Source organism: Necator americanus, chromosome I (assembly GCF_031761385.1).
Source record: "Necator americanus strain Aroian chromosome I, whole genome shotgun sequence".
In the NCBI taxonomy this organism is placed as follows: domain Eukaryota; kingdom Metazoa; phylum Nematoda; class Chromadorea; order Rhabditida; family Ancylostomatidae; genus Necator; species Necator americanus.
The window spans coordinates 5,182,609-5,196,435 of NC_087371.1; the positions used below are offsets into that span (position 1 = coordinate 5,182,609).

The 13,827-nt window shown below is 39.5% G+C and overlaps 1 protein-coding gene across 4 annotated transcripts in view; it reads right to left on the reverse strand.

Annotated features, from left to right (window-relative positions):
* RB195_004547 (uncharacterized protein) overlaps positions 1–13,827 on the reverse strand; it is a gene marked incomplete at both ends in the record, with an annotated part of 32,656 nt that overhangs the window by 462 nt on the left and 18,367 nt on the right. Inside the window, 25 exons of one of the 4 annotated variants that reach the window (XM_064182438.1) lie at positions 23–74; positions 610–723; positions 782–860; positions 928–1,039; positions 1,098–1,205; positions 1,353–1,514; positions 1,568–1,732; positions 3,919–4,010; positions 4,067–4,297; positions 4,357–4,443; positions 5,425–5,524; positions 5,592–5,714; positions 5,773–5,901; positions 5,966–6,246; positions 6,391–6,466; positions 7,053–7,142; positions 7,199–7,327; positions 7,430–7,653; positions 7,707–7,859; positions 7,986–8,067; positions 9,257–9,385; positions 9,616–9,744; positions 9,894–10,095; positions 10,219–10,270; positions 10,325–10,346. In XM_064182438.1, coding sequence (XP_064033702.1) covers positions 23–74; positions 610–723; positions 782–860; positions 928–1,039; positions 1,098–1,205; positions 1,353–1,514; positions 1,568–1,732; positions 3,919–4,010; positions 4,067–4,297; positions 4,357–4,443; positions 5,425–5,524; positions 5,592–5,714; positions 5,773–5,901; positions 5,966–6,246; positions 6,391–6,466; positions 7,053–7,142; positions 7,199–7,327; positions 7,430–7,653; positions 7,707–7,859; positions 7,986–8,067; positions 9,257–9,385; positions 9,616–9,744; positions 9,894–10,095; positions 10,219–10,270; positions 10,325–10,346 — 3,123 coding nt within the window. Of the gene's footprint in view, positions 1–22; positions 75–609; positions 724–781; positions 861–927; positions 1,040–1,097; positions 1,206–1,352; positions 1,515–1,567; positions 1,733–3,918; positions 4,011–4,066; positions 4,298–4,356; positions 4,444–5,424; positions 5,525–5,591; positions 5,715–5,772; positions 5,902–5,965; positions 6,247–6,390; positions 6,467–7,052; positions 7,143–7,198; positions 7,328–7,429; positions 7,654–7,706; positions 7,860–7,985; positions 8,068–9,256; positions 9,386–9,421; positions 9,449–9,615; positions 9,745–9,893; positions 10,096–10,218; positions 10,271–10,324; positions 10,347–13,827 lie in introns of those variants that run through there. The other 3 variants (XM_064182435.1, XM_064182439.1, XM_064182436.1) reach the window with 3 other exon arrangements.

Below are 13,827 nucleotides of genomic sequence, written 5' to 3' on the forward strand. Positions count from 1 at the left end.
ATCTGAACTGCAGAAAACTTACTGGTCTTGGTACCAGCTTAAAATTTTTGAAGACATATTGTCGCACGTCCGCACTAAAAACAATCGATAGAGCATTGGAAAAAACTTCGTTCAAATAAGTTTTTTTTTTGATGAGATCATAAGTCAATCTTTTGCGAAAAAAAAACTCCATCTTTCTTTGCGTATCTTTTACGAATTATATTGTTTGTTTCTTCTTTTAAATAACTTAAGGTTGGCCCTCAATTAAAATTTATTAGAGTCGATGTACTAAGCCTCACCCCATGATCTAAACATACTACAACCTGCTTCAACGGAAATGGGATCAAAGAAGGTAGTTTTCAAGACTGTCATTCAAAATTTCCGATATATCGGATCGTTTAGATAGTCAGAAGCAAGCCTGACTGACTGTTCCCAAACGAACGTTTGTCGGAGGTAGATAATATGGGTTTGGTTCTCCAACAGAGTAGTTGTGGAATCACTATCCCAAAACAATCGATCTAACAATCGCATAGATGTAACCTCGTACACCGAGTCACAACAAAAAAAGAATAAGGACTTTTCAACTAAGTAAAAGCAGAGGGAAATAAAAATGAAAGAAAAAGATCTTACAGGGCACGTCCAAGAGCGCTTCTACACAGGGCTCCCCATTCAGCGCGGGCTTTCTTGCGATCACTAAGGACCTTTGAACGTACTGCATCCGTTGGTCCAAGTTCTCGCCAGTATCTAGAAAAAAAGTTTTTCTCAGCTTATGATCTGCTAAGTGCAAAGATATAAGTTGTACTTCGTAGGACTCTTCTTGATCTCATCCGCAGTCATCAAGAGTTCACTTGCACCCAATCGCAAACCATCTACGCAGCATTCTAAGTAGAGTAGGATAAAGAAAACCGAAAATTTACACAAATATGTAAGATTGCAGCCGTAACCCACCGATAAGCACGCGTGCAATCTGCTCAGGGAGATCTTGCAAATGTTCAGATTTAGCGCATCGGCCAGATTGTCGGCAAGCGTAATTCTGGATCAACTGTTTCGGCTCGCACGCCTGAAACAGACATATAGATATCGATTGAATTTCAGTGCAGAAGTAAAAAAGTCCTCACATTAACCAGGTACAGTCGGTAGAAATCAACACAATGGGAAACGTGGTCGTCGTCACGTGCTCTATTGGATCGTCTCCAGCCGTCCATGAGAGCATTTAAATTTGTTGCCTTGAATGTAAATTAATAATTTAATGTAATGTAAAAAAATGTAAAATTTAATTTAATGTAATTTATTGTATTCAGAGATGCACTCATAAACTTTACAGAAATGTACAGAGTTAAAAGGAGAAAAAATGGAGATCCATGAGTGCATACCTTGAATGGCTCTATTTGCGGAATGTTCCATTGCCTTGTTAGGTTCTCGTAATGAAGGTGAGTCACCTCAGGGAGCTTTTTCTCGGTCGATTTCACTATGCTGTTCCCACCGCGAGCAAGTTCACATCTCAAGTCCTTCACATTAAGCATTATCGAGTCCACCTGCATTATAAACCGTTGAATTTTTTCACTTTCAAGTTCTAATGTTCACTAACCACGGACGTCAATCCTACTATAACGTCTGACTGTTGAGTCACGAGATTAAGCAATGCACGCGTTGCCGAGTGTGAACACGGCGGCACCTGTGTGGCGGCAATTTGAAGAGCTTTTGCTACACTGATGCTTAATCGGGCATCACGAAGGCGAGCAGTGACGAATTCCTGAATTGTGTATGAGGTTGGAGTCGTAGCATAGCAGTCATCGATTGTCCCCTTCCTGACACGACTCGGACCCATTGAACAATTAGAGTTGCGCTTATGGCCGTCTTTCACATATTCTCTTGTTTACCCAGGAAATCGGAGGTTCAACGCAGTTAAGTAACTGCGATGGCTCAAAATGTTTGTGGGAGCAGCATTATAGTAGTTGGTTATTAATGTCTTAAAATTACGAAGTGCAGGATATGAAAATTACAGCTTCAAAATCTCATTTAGACAAATTAGTGTTTTTTCTAAAGGAGAAATTACCTCAAACATCAAACCTCGTCCTGGTCAAAACACAATTCCAAAACAACAAATATCGTGCGTTTTGATAAGCTTTTTTGGCTACTAATTTTTTTACTATGTCGTCGATGTCTAAAGAAAAAAAAAACTTTGCTTGCAGCAGGTAAACATATCGGCTAAGTGTAAGAAGTGGATCTCAGATATATCTCCGTTTCATATTCCAAACAAGACAAAAGCACGGAAATTTTCTTAGAAGGGATGTTTTCTGAGAGCGATAAATAAAAAGGTGAAGTAGGAAAGTAGGAACGAAGCAGATAAGAAGTTTCCACCAAGATTTCGATACCATTCTATGCGTTGTTTTTTTAGAATGCTTCATTATTTGTGACATTCAAATCAATAGTGGATGACAGAGAGCAGGTAGAGAAACATTACTTAGAATGCTCCAAAACTACATAAAAAATATTACGTTAGCCCAAAAATAATGCGCTTTTTTCGTTGCCTCATCTTCACGACAATTGTTTTTTCGGTTACACTCATTTTCAATATTAGAAGCCGCATAGCGTTTTGTAGCGCATTTCGTTGTAATTATTAATGCTGGAGTGATTTTGAAAGATAATCACATTTAATCAGTACCAAGAGTCAGAAGACAATATTTCCAGGCAAGATTTTCACCAAACCTTCGTCTACGAGTTCAAGCTGGGCAGGTCTGCAGCGGAGACAACACGGAATATCAACGCTGTTTGGGGTAAGGAAAGCATCACCGAATCCACGGCGTTCGTTCCAAAGGTTTCTGTGGAGACATGAGTCTCGAAGTTAAGGGAGGTCGCTACCGTCCTTCTGAAGTTGACGACCACCTGTTGAAGGCAATCATGGAAGATAATCCGCTTAAAACAACACGAGAGGTTGCCCAAGAATTAGGCGTTGACCATTCAACTGTCGTCATTCTGCCTTCCGTCCGTCATTGGAAAAAAATAGAAAAGTGAAGAAGTTGAACAAGTAGGTGACGCGTTAGCTGAGGGAGTCCCAAAGAAACTGCCGTTTTGAGATCTGCTCAACGCTTCTGTTACGCAACAAGAACGATCCATATTTCCCTCGCATTGTTACGTGCAATGAGAAATAGGTCCTTTACGACAATAGAAAGCGTCCTGCTCAATGGATGGACAAGGATGAAGCTCGCAAACACATCCCGAAGCCGAAAATGCACCCGAAAATGAACGTGGTGACTGTGTAGTGGTGTGCTACAGGTGGAATCCACTACAGCTTCGTGAAACCTGGGACCATCATCGCAGAGAAGTACTGCAAAGGACAAAATGCACCAGAAACTTAAAGTTCTTCGCCCTGCGTTAGCGAACAGAAAGGGTCCGATTCTCCTACACACTTCTCAGCCACTCATTTCAGAGGTGACGCCACTGAACTTGAACGAGATAGGCTACGAGACTATGCCTCACACACCATATTCACCTGACCTTTCGCCAACAGACTATCACTTTTTCAAACATCTGGACAGCTGATAAGAGGTAAGATCTTCCAAAACCAAGGTGATGCCGAAGGGGGTTTTCTGGAAGTTTGTGGACTCCAAAAGCTCGCACTTTTATGTAACAGGAATAGCAAACTTGTATCTCGTTGAAAAAGATGCGGGGACTGTAATGGTTCTCAGATCGATTGATAAAGTTGATTTTGAGGCGAGTTATAGCGTTTCAAAGTAAATGTTTGAAAACATGCGCTGCTTTTGCACCAACTTAATAGGATCTGTCGTTAGAACATACAAAAAAACCTTTCCTGTGGTGCAATTGTGTGAGCGCTCAGCCTATACTCAAAGCTGGCGGCGGTTCCATTGCTTCTGTTGTTTACATAGTTGAACTACAGGTCAGATCGTGACTGTAGGTGACCACGTACAAATTGTATACCTGATATTCAGCTCCACATTCATGCTGCGCAATTGCCTGTCCAAGATCAACTAACGACAAAGTATTTGCTTGTAGAAGGCGATCGGTTTTCTCTGCCAAATTTCGAATAATGTGAACACGAAAGATGAACGAATACAACGAGGCAAACCTTTGAATCCTAGGAAACGGGAAGATATTGATGGAATATCCACAGGTTCAGTAGGAGATGAACCGTCCCATTCGTCTTGTAGAAATTTGTCAGGAGATGGTGACTGACCAAAATTTCGACTACAGCTGTAACTTGACGATGACATGCGGGACGGCTCTGCTTCGCATTCATTCGTAAATTCATCTCGAGTTTGTGGACAAAAGTCCAAATCACAGATAGAGCCGACAGGACCTAGTTGAATACTATTCAAAAAGGAAAGAAATCAACTATCATACAAATTCTCAACTTACTCAGTTTCTGGTCACTACAACCATTAGAATCTTTGAAATGAATGGTGGAAGGCCCTTTGGAGCGTTTTTGTTGGTTATAGTCGAAATCTACAATTTGTAAATGCATTCCCAGTGTTAGGTTGCAGCATTTTTGTTATAAGATCTCTGGAGCAGTTCAAACTAGTTTTCAGGTGCAATGCAAAAGATTTACCGTTTGGTTGATCGGGTCTTTATTTTATAAATTTTGTTGATTTTGCCTAAGTTAGTTCACAAGGCAGTTAAATCATAAATCATTGATTAAAGGACATGGTTACTACCAGTATGAAGAATCTAAATACCCTACGAGTATATTGATTATTCATTCTGGGGCTAGGAGTAAGAAATTATATCTCTTACATACATGGTCAACCTCTAAAGGATAAAAAAGGATAAAGTCACTGGTGTATCAATCCACTCGGGGAGCACCAACGCGTTTTACTGGAATTCGCAATCGTTGGGGTTTTATAACGCGTGTTGGCCTATACAATGATTTGCGGCGTTTCTATCCTCCCAGACAAGTCTGGTACCAATTTATCGACCGCGGAAGGATGAAAGGCTTGGTTTGCACTAGAGCGGTTTCGTACCCTCGACCGTGAAGCTACAACGAACCTCTAACCGACTGCGCCACACCCGCCGCAAACCTCTACTAAAATTAAGAAATGAATCGCCCATTTGAGGGAGGTGTGAGTACAAGAAAGAAGTTGTGAGAAAAAAAATTACTGCTTGGGAGTGTTCCAACAAAGAAAATACGTTTAGCGATGAGCCCAAAAAGGGAGACGAAACTCATCTATGCGATGTTTGTTTATCCTTTTTTTTACTTTTTGTGTTTTAAAACAAGGACGGAGGTAAAGATTACTAGAAATAAGTAGAGTTTTTAATCACAGAAAGTTGCTATCTATGAGGAGAATCAACAGCATAGCTACGTAACAAGGGAAATTTTTAAAAAAGACATCTGAACCAAATACTAGATGGTAAGGTAGAAAAAGCAGAGTTATCATCTTACTAAAATATTTTCTTTGCCATATTTCTACGGCATCTCATTTAGCATACCTGAAAAATTAGCTATTCGCTTGCAACTTCTTTCGGAGACGCTCAGCGATAATTCCGTTTTTTCATGATCATGTTCAGCAGGTGGTTCGTGCGTTAATTGCTTAAAAATAAATTTAAAAAAAAAACTCACAGTGGTTGCAAAACATCATATGGACGGTTTCATTCACCTGTGCGTATGGCATTCTATTGTGCGAAACTTCTTGCTCATTCCACTCTTGTGTTATTTGATATCTCGCATCGCACTTGCTATAGAAACGTATCAAACATTCTTCTTTGAGTTCGATAGTTTTCTGAAAACAATTTTTTGTTTGGTTTAAATTATCACTGTTCAGTATAAGTCACGCTAACATCAATGAGATCGCCGCACTGTTGAACTCGCCACAAGAAATTAAATCTTATATCGCCGCGAACATGTCGGAAGCCATCTTTCGGAAAGCTGCCAGATGCACGTTGGATCTCGGAGCAAATAAATCGCGCCTGTAATATCAATGAAATTAAAACCGAAAACGAAAGGATAAAAATAGAGCATTAAACCACCTACAGCATCTATATAGTGTTTTGTGCACATGTATTTGCTCTTGTGTTTGATGCTATCGTAAATTTTCCTAGCTACAGCCATTTCAACCGTACGTCCCATTACCAAACAAGACAACAGTATAATATTCTGGTCGTTCGAGAATGACGTATTACGGAGCTCTGTCTCAGGGCGACGACGAGCACATACTGCACATGTGTGGTGCATTTCTTGGGTTGTGACCTTGTTAGTATGTTTCGATAGAAGAAAGTTGTCCTTTTGCGATCGATTTTCATATTTAACAACGTCTAAACCAGAAGAAATTAGCATTTGATGTCAAAAGTGATAAAGAAATCAGCTAAATTTAAAGAAAATTGAATATAAAGCAAGCGAAAAATAAATTAACAACAAACTGCAACATATATGAATTGTACTGAATGATGTTCACTCACTTGGAAGAAAACTGTGATGAACAGGAGAAATGGATGACTGAAGTGCCGATTTACAATCGTTTGAATCTGATGTTACCTAAATAATTTTAAGACATAGTAAGTTGCATTCTAAATTTTACACAAATTCTTCTTTTTCTTGTAATTCTGTGAACTACAAACTACAGAAAAAAGAAGACAATCGACACTCCACATAAAAGTTAACATTTAGAACTAACAGCGGCTAGTTAGAGGCATCATCCCGCGAATCTGAGGTTGATGATTTCGTCAATTTCTTCCCAATTGCCGTAAAAAAGGGTCCGAAAGATGCGGCGCGTGCACAAGGCTGGTGCGCTCAAATCGAACTCGTTGTAGAAAACAGCGCATCAGACCGCTCGAAGCCATATCTTCCGGGCCGTTTTTTTACGGCAATTAGGAAGAAATGGACGGAATCATCCTTCTCTCCTATATCTACGGGCCCGTACACGAATACTCCACCTGAAATCCGTACCACCTCAGATTCGTAGGGATTCGTATGTTAAATTAAAAAAAAAAAAACTGCAAAAAGGTGAAAGATAATCATTTTCACCACAATTTTGCAAACTAGCTCTGTCTTCTGTAGAGACTGTAATAACACAACAATCATAAAGGATTAATAACACAGCGATCTCAAAGAAACTTCTAACCGGTCCAAATTCTGAGTTCTGTTCTTTGTAGCTCGGCAAGCAATAGTTGAAGAATTGAACTAATTCGTCGACCCTAAGGATTACGGACTTCTAAAAATGTACAAAAATGTGTGATTAAGCAATATGAAGAATAAGAAAAGAATCACATCAAGTTCGGTTCCACAAGATTGTATTCGTCGCAGTAAAGCCGTCAAAACATTGTACGGAAGTTGTTCTATTCCTTCTTCTGGAAAATTTTCCGATAGACTTCGTACCTCCTCCCTGAGAAATCCAATCTGGAATGTAATTATGTGTGCCGATGTTATGAATATTATATGATTGCAAAAAGAACAAGAAAAGAAATGTTGCAGAGAAGTGTTAATGTTAAGATGACCTACAGCCTGAGCGTAGTGGTGTTTGCAGAGTGATTTCCGGATGCATAGGATTTCCTGGTACACTCTACTTGCTCGATGTAATTGAATAGCACTGCCCATAATTAAACAGGATAGCAGAATGACGTTATGTTCTCGGGTTTCCAGCGTTTGTACTATTTCAACATCATGTGACGATCTTCCACATAATAAACACTGCTGTTTTCTCTGCTGATTTGACTGTTCGTCGTCTACGAGAGCATGGTTGAAAATAAAGCAATCACTCTCTCTTAAGCAACCTTACCTCCATTCGTCGTGGAAGCGCTGAGACAAATCTCTGGCATTTTTTGATGAGTCAGAAGATTTGTGGCAGAAATTCCCTTAGATTGAAGAGGTTTCTCCTCCGGCGGATTGAAAAGAAGTGAATCATGAAGCGGAGAGTCTGGCCATGGAAGAGCTACAGAGATAATTATGAAAAAAAAGCCTCAAAAAAAACATAGTCCAAGACTATATACATATACACAAAAACATCTCAGTTCCGCGTTCTCTGGTCCTTAAAGTAATTTTTGCAGCTCTAACTTACCACTTCCTTTGATGCCTAAGCAACGAGAGGAATTGCTTGATGTAGTTGGTTTTTGTAAGTAAACTTGAGTACACAAAGGTGCCTAAAATAAGTAGAATGAGCTAGCAATTTGAATCTATCGTAAATTTTTTCCATGTGAACAAACTTGGAGTTCAGAAAAAAAACTGAGTGGATGGATAATCAATTGGATGTCTTAGACACCGCGGCAAAGCAAAGAATAATAAGTAATATCGAAACAATGTACCCATTCATAGTAATGAAAACAAATAGCCCAAAGGGAAAGGGTAGAATCACGGTATGAAATGGTTCATTTGTTTCCATTATTGAAATCATTGACAATAGAGCAACCTTAGGGATATGCATCCGAGAACTTAGAAATATTAGAGGAAGAAAGAAAGACGACGGAAAAAATTTTGTTCGTTTTTCTCGTGTGCTCAATGCAGTTTTCACTAACAAATAGCACGTTATGCACATCACAAACTGTTCTACGCGAGTGTTTGCGTACTCCAATGATTCTTCTCCCTTTTTTTTGTGGAAAAAAACGGTGTGCAATATTGTTAAATAATATATGCAATAATATAAATATTGTACTTTCTGTATGCAGTCAGTTCAACTAGTACTAAGTGAACTCTGCTGCGTATTAGCCCTCTGTTTTCTTGTCTCCACATGCGCGGCGCTAGCGCTTCATGCAAATCCGTTAGCAGTAGCTCCGTTGAAAACAATTGTTGATTCAGCTCGCTCAAAAAATTCCTGATCTCTGAGTTGTATTCACTTGTTGAGTGTTCACACTCAATCCCGAGAAAGCACGCAACACTGACGAACGCAGGAATTTGAGGCAACAGATTTGAGGAACAAATAAAGGCACGTTGATCCAAAATGCCTGCGATAATACGTCCGATGATCTCGCAAAATGCTCCTACGAGAACTTCTCACAACTCTTCATGTGCTATGCTTCATCTGCTACTTTTTTTATTTACTAGTGAGAGACAAACGTTTTGTAGTACTTAGAGGGACTTTCTTGAGGTAAAGATTAGTTGGGGCACTCACCTACGTTCTTATTTTTAAAGGCTCTACTTCCTTTTTTCCCTTAGTACCTTCAACCTACAGGCCCTAGATCCTCACAGACTAATGTTTAGGTTCTAAGGCTCTGACTGACTTAGTTATTCATTTCCAAAAATAAGAGCGCAGTTGAGTGCCCCATCCCTCTCCCCAACTATATTTGTATACTTTTCTTGCCTATACACTAATTATTAGACTAGGATTAAACTCACATGCATCAGATCAGCCATTCCACCTTGTCCAACTTGTGAAAGAAGGTTATTCAAGACTTCGTTATCATATTTCACCATACAATCATTATGAAATGCCACCAATTTTCCTCTCTCCATACGTGCTTTTGCCTTCAATGTCATACGTAATTTTCTTTGAAACAACATTCAAATGTAGATGCCGCAAATCCGTGTCTGGAAAGACAGCCAATATTTTCTTGGTTAACATGGATAGTATTCCAGTGGCTTCAGGCAAAAAAAAATTACAAAAAAAAAACAATGTGCTTATAAAACAGAGAAGGTGAACATATCTTTCGAAAGGAATTGTTTTCACTGCATTCAGTCTATATATAATAACTCACATCCAGTTTGAGACAATATGGTCGCATATTCTCTATCACATTGTCTATCACATGATAAGGGACATCTTCGAGCTTGTTCAACGGAAAGTCGTTCCATAACTCTTCTATTTCTTTCCTCAGAAATTTTATCTATAACCTTTGTGCTTCAGGATAATAAAAAAAAACCCTGCAAGTGTGTGTGTGCACGGCTGCAGTTCTGCTAGTGGATTCCAGAACGAGCAAAAAAAAAACGAGGGAAAAAACTGGTGAAAAAAGGTGACCCGTAACTTATCACGTACCGCTTCAATGTAGTGTCCTTTACAGATGCGTTGAGGAGCGTTCCGCATATCATTATAAAGTTTTCTGGCCGAGTTTTCGTTTATTGTGTTGTATTTTGTCAAGCAGGACAGCAATATAATAGTTGAGGAGAGTTCTGAGGCATTTGTAAAAGAAGAAGCATGCGATCGCTCATTTCCACATAGTGCGCAACGAACCATTCCCCTAAAAAAGCCTACCCATAACACATTACTAACATCTTAAAGAGTAATAAGTAAAAAAATAAGTAAAAATAAGATAATAATAATAATATAATAAAATAAACATATAAGTAAAAAAAGAACTAACTTTAGAGGTGAACACGAAATAGTAGGTGAGGGCGCGAACGTGTGCAAAACACCTGGATCCCGTGTGGATAGAGCATTGCTTCAACGGATGCTTCGACAACAAAAACATCCGTACGACCACGACATCATCTGAATAGACGCAGATGGCGCGATATGATCCGCCCAATATCGACGAGTGCAGCAGAACATCGTACACTGCTGCTGCTGCTGAGGTTTCATTCAGTTTTCGGCTCGTCACTCAGTATTATGGTCGATATTCGTATACTTATTTATTTGTTTATTTATTTATTACGCTCAAACGCGTGCCCAGAGTAAGAGGCAAGGAATGAATACAAATAAACAATAGAAAATCCAGTAATGAGAAAAGAGTAGAATGAGAATAAGCAGGGATAAGTCACGCGAACAGTAAAGCAAGAAACGATTTAGTAATTTCAAAAAGCACATAAACTCGACAGGTTGGGAACTAAGACTCTTGGAAAATAAGAAAGTATAGGTAGGCTATAAAAATTATTATATTATGGTATAGTATATTATTAAATTATGGTCGATTCAGTAGTGTAGAGGCTTTTTTTTCTTAGCTTTCTGTTCGTGTGTCCACTACGCTGTAAACCAGAGCTATTAATTGAATTGAGTCCGCAAAAGAGGTTATCGCGGTGAAGAGGCGTGAACGAGTGAACAATTTATAAAGGTGAAAGGTTGCTGCTCAATCGCCGTCCTCTACCTTCGCCTACATCGACATCTGAAATTGATGTCCTCTTAGGAGAAGGGTAAAGGATGGAGAGAAGCGTAAAGACTAGAGGGAATGCTGAAGTTGTTCACTGTGAACTCAAGGGCATGAAGCCTACTAGAGTCCTCCGGGATGTATATACAAGCAGATATTACTATTTTAGTTCAATATATTACTATTAAATACTGCTCTCTGAAAGGATGGCAATTTAACCGTAAAACCAGAAAAGAATGTAAACTATCCGAATGTGGAAGTAGATAGTGGGTAATAGAAAACTGCAGTACAAAACTATTATTGTTAAAATGTAATCAACAAACGCATTTACATGAATACATGGTAAAAAGATTGCGAATATCGATGTTCTGCAACATTACAATTTTTTTCCAAATGAAAAGCAAATGGATAAGATTTGAAGTCGGGTCAAAAGGACATGAGGAACGTTGCAGTTGCGTAAGCGATTGCGCTCGAAGCGGCGCGGTTGAAATCGGGCTGGGACCATCGCGAACTGCATCAATGAACGGTGGTAAGATAATGGTAAAAGGTGAAATGGTCCCTCACGCGATCCCAACCGCTGCGCTTCTCCGTACCGCTTCGGGCGCAACCACTTACGCAACTGCACCGTGCTTCATGTCGTTTTGATTCTTCTATACATCTACAATGTCCATGATAAAATAGTCGACGCATACTGTAACATCTCAAGTACGGAACTCAATGAACTCATAATAATTAGTACAGGAAAAGCGGTATAGCTGAAGGTCAATTCTGCACAAATGATTAATGATAATAACTAGTAATAATTAGGGAGAGCGCTTCAGCTGAAGGTCAAAGTTCAGGTTCTGCACAAATAATTCATTTCGACTCAAAATATTCCTTATAGATCCACTAAAAACGTCGTTAACTCTCCTCATCGTATAACTACAGTGGAACAATTCTAAAGAAGAAAAATGATACTATAAAAAAACTCTGTTGTCATAATAAGGCGCAAGATATCAACTGTAGAGAAAATCCTTGAAAGTTGTATAACTTCTCTGAATTAATCCTTAACTATGCTTAAGGATTTTGTGTAAATGACCATAGTAAAATTCTGAGGGATAAGTTAGGGAGTAACACATCCCTTATAATCCCACTGAGCGAATAAACTTCACATAATTTTCTAACCTAGTCTAATCGATCGGTTAAAAGTGACGCATGGGTAGTTGGAGAACACAATGCGCTACTATTGAATTTCTGGGTCAGATCATCCTTGTAGATCATAGTTCAGAAGAATGTATAGTAGGGTAAAAAAAAAGTGAAGCGCAGAGTAATAACGTAAAGGGCTGAGCTCGAAGCGGCGCGTGAAGCGAGAGCGATTGGGACTGAGGTGGGACCGTCGGCAACTTCACTCGAATCGATGAATGGACTAGCGAAGGCGCTAACTCGATCGAAACCGCTCGCCCCACCGTGCCGCTTCGCAAATGCGTCGAACCTCAGGTCGCTGTTTGCTACTTGTTACAGTTACTTGGTTTGTTATTATCTGTCACCCTGTGTGTCGGATTTTCCCATGGTTTTGGTGGGTTGCTTCCACATATTTTCTATCCTTGGTTTATCGTCAGCGAAAACTACGGCATTTTGGTAGATCCGACTTAAGTACAACACAATGAATCCCTCATTTCATTAATGCCTGCCAGGCTTGTACCATGTTACTGTTTGCACTAGTAGAAGTTGCGTTTGTTATCGTAGTAAGGTAAGAAGGGAAGCCGATTGGATCGTGGTGAATTCCTTGCTAGCACCACCCATCGCTGCAGTTCGGGACGGTCCCACCTCGATTCCAACCGTTGTGTCGACCGCGTCGCTTCGAGCGCAGCCGCTTACGCAACTGCACCGCGCTTCATGTCGTTTTGATTCGACCATGGCTATTTCTGCTTTTTTCTACTTTTTTTAATGTACGAGATCTTAAAAGTTAGGCAGGTTGCTTTATCGAATTCGAAATTTTACTTCTTGAAAAATGATTGGACGCAAGATGCAGCGTATTGGTCAATTTTGAATGTTTAGCGTATGCACGCAGAGAAAGATGGCTATGTCAACGTGGTACTGTTATTTAAATCCTGCAAATTCTCAATCCATAAGACTTTCAAAATCCACTGGAGTGTCTGAATTTAGACATACAACACAAAACAGTATTAATAGAGTTGTGAAGTCTCAGATGTTAGCATTTTGACGTTGAAATCCCGTCGAAATCATTTTCCTTGTCGGTAAAATGTTGTGTTGGAGAATCCAGATTCTCAGCTGACAGTAGCTGAAATAGGCTGTCAACAAACTTTGCGTTCTCAGTCAATACGTTCTACAAGTTTTGTAATTATTGGTAGCTGTTTTCCCAGTCAAATTAGACATTATGACTGAATTTTCCCGGCTGCAGCCTCTGAGAAACATTGTTTGAGATGAGAACAACTATGCGTACTGTAAATTATAGCTTTGGTAAGGTATGTGGATATCATGTTCCCGTGTGCATCACGTGGGACCTTCACCACACGTGGAGTAGAAGAGAAAAACAGATGACCTCGTCTCAAATAGGAATAGGACAGGATTCTTCACAGTGTGTACTGGTCCCGGCTACTTTTTGTCTGGAGACCGTTTCCTCGGAAACCGGTAACAGCTCCGGATCATTTGTTATTCCATTTACATTTAGAACGCATATGGCATTTCTCTCCCTTAGAATTCTCACTTTATCTGCGGAATATTGTTCTTTTCTTTATCGACTCAATCCCCTAGCGGGGATTTTTGGTTTTTTTTTCTGGACAAGAAAAAAAGACAATAGTTACAAACAAGACAATTAATAGATTTTAACTGTTTGGCATCCACTTGAAGACACAAATACATCTATATTTATTAATGCAAGCTATGTAC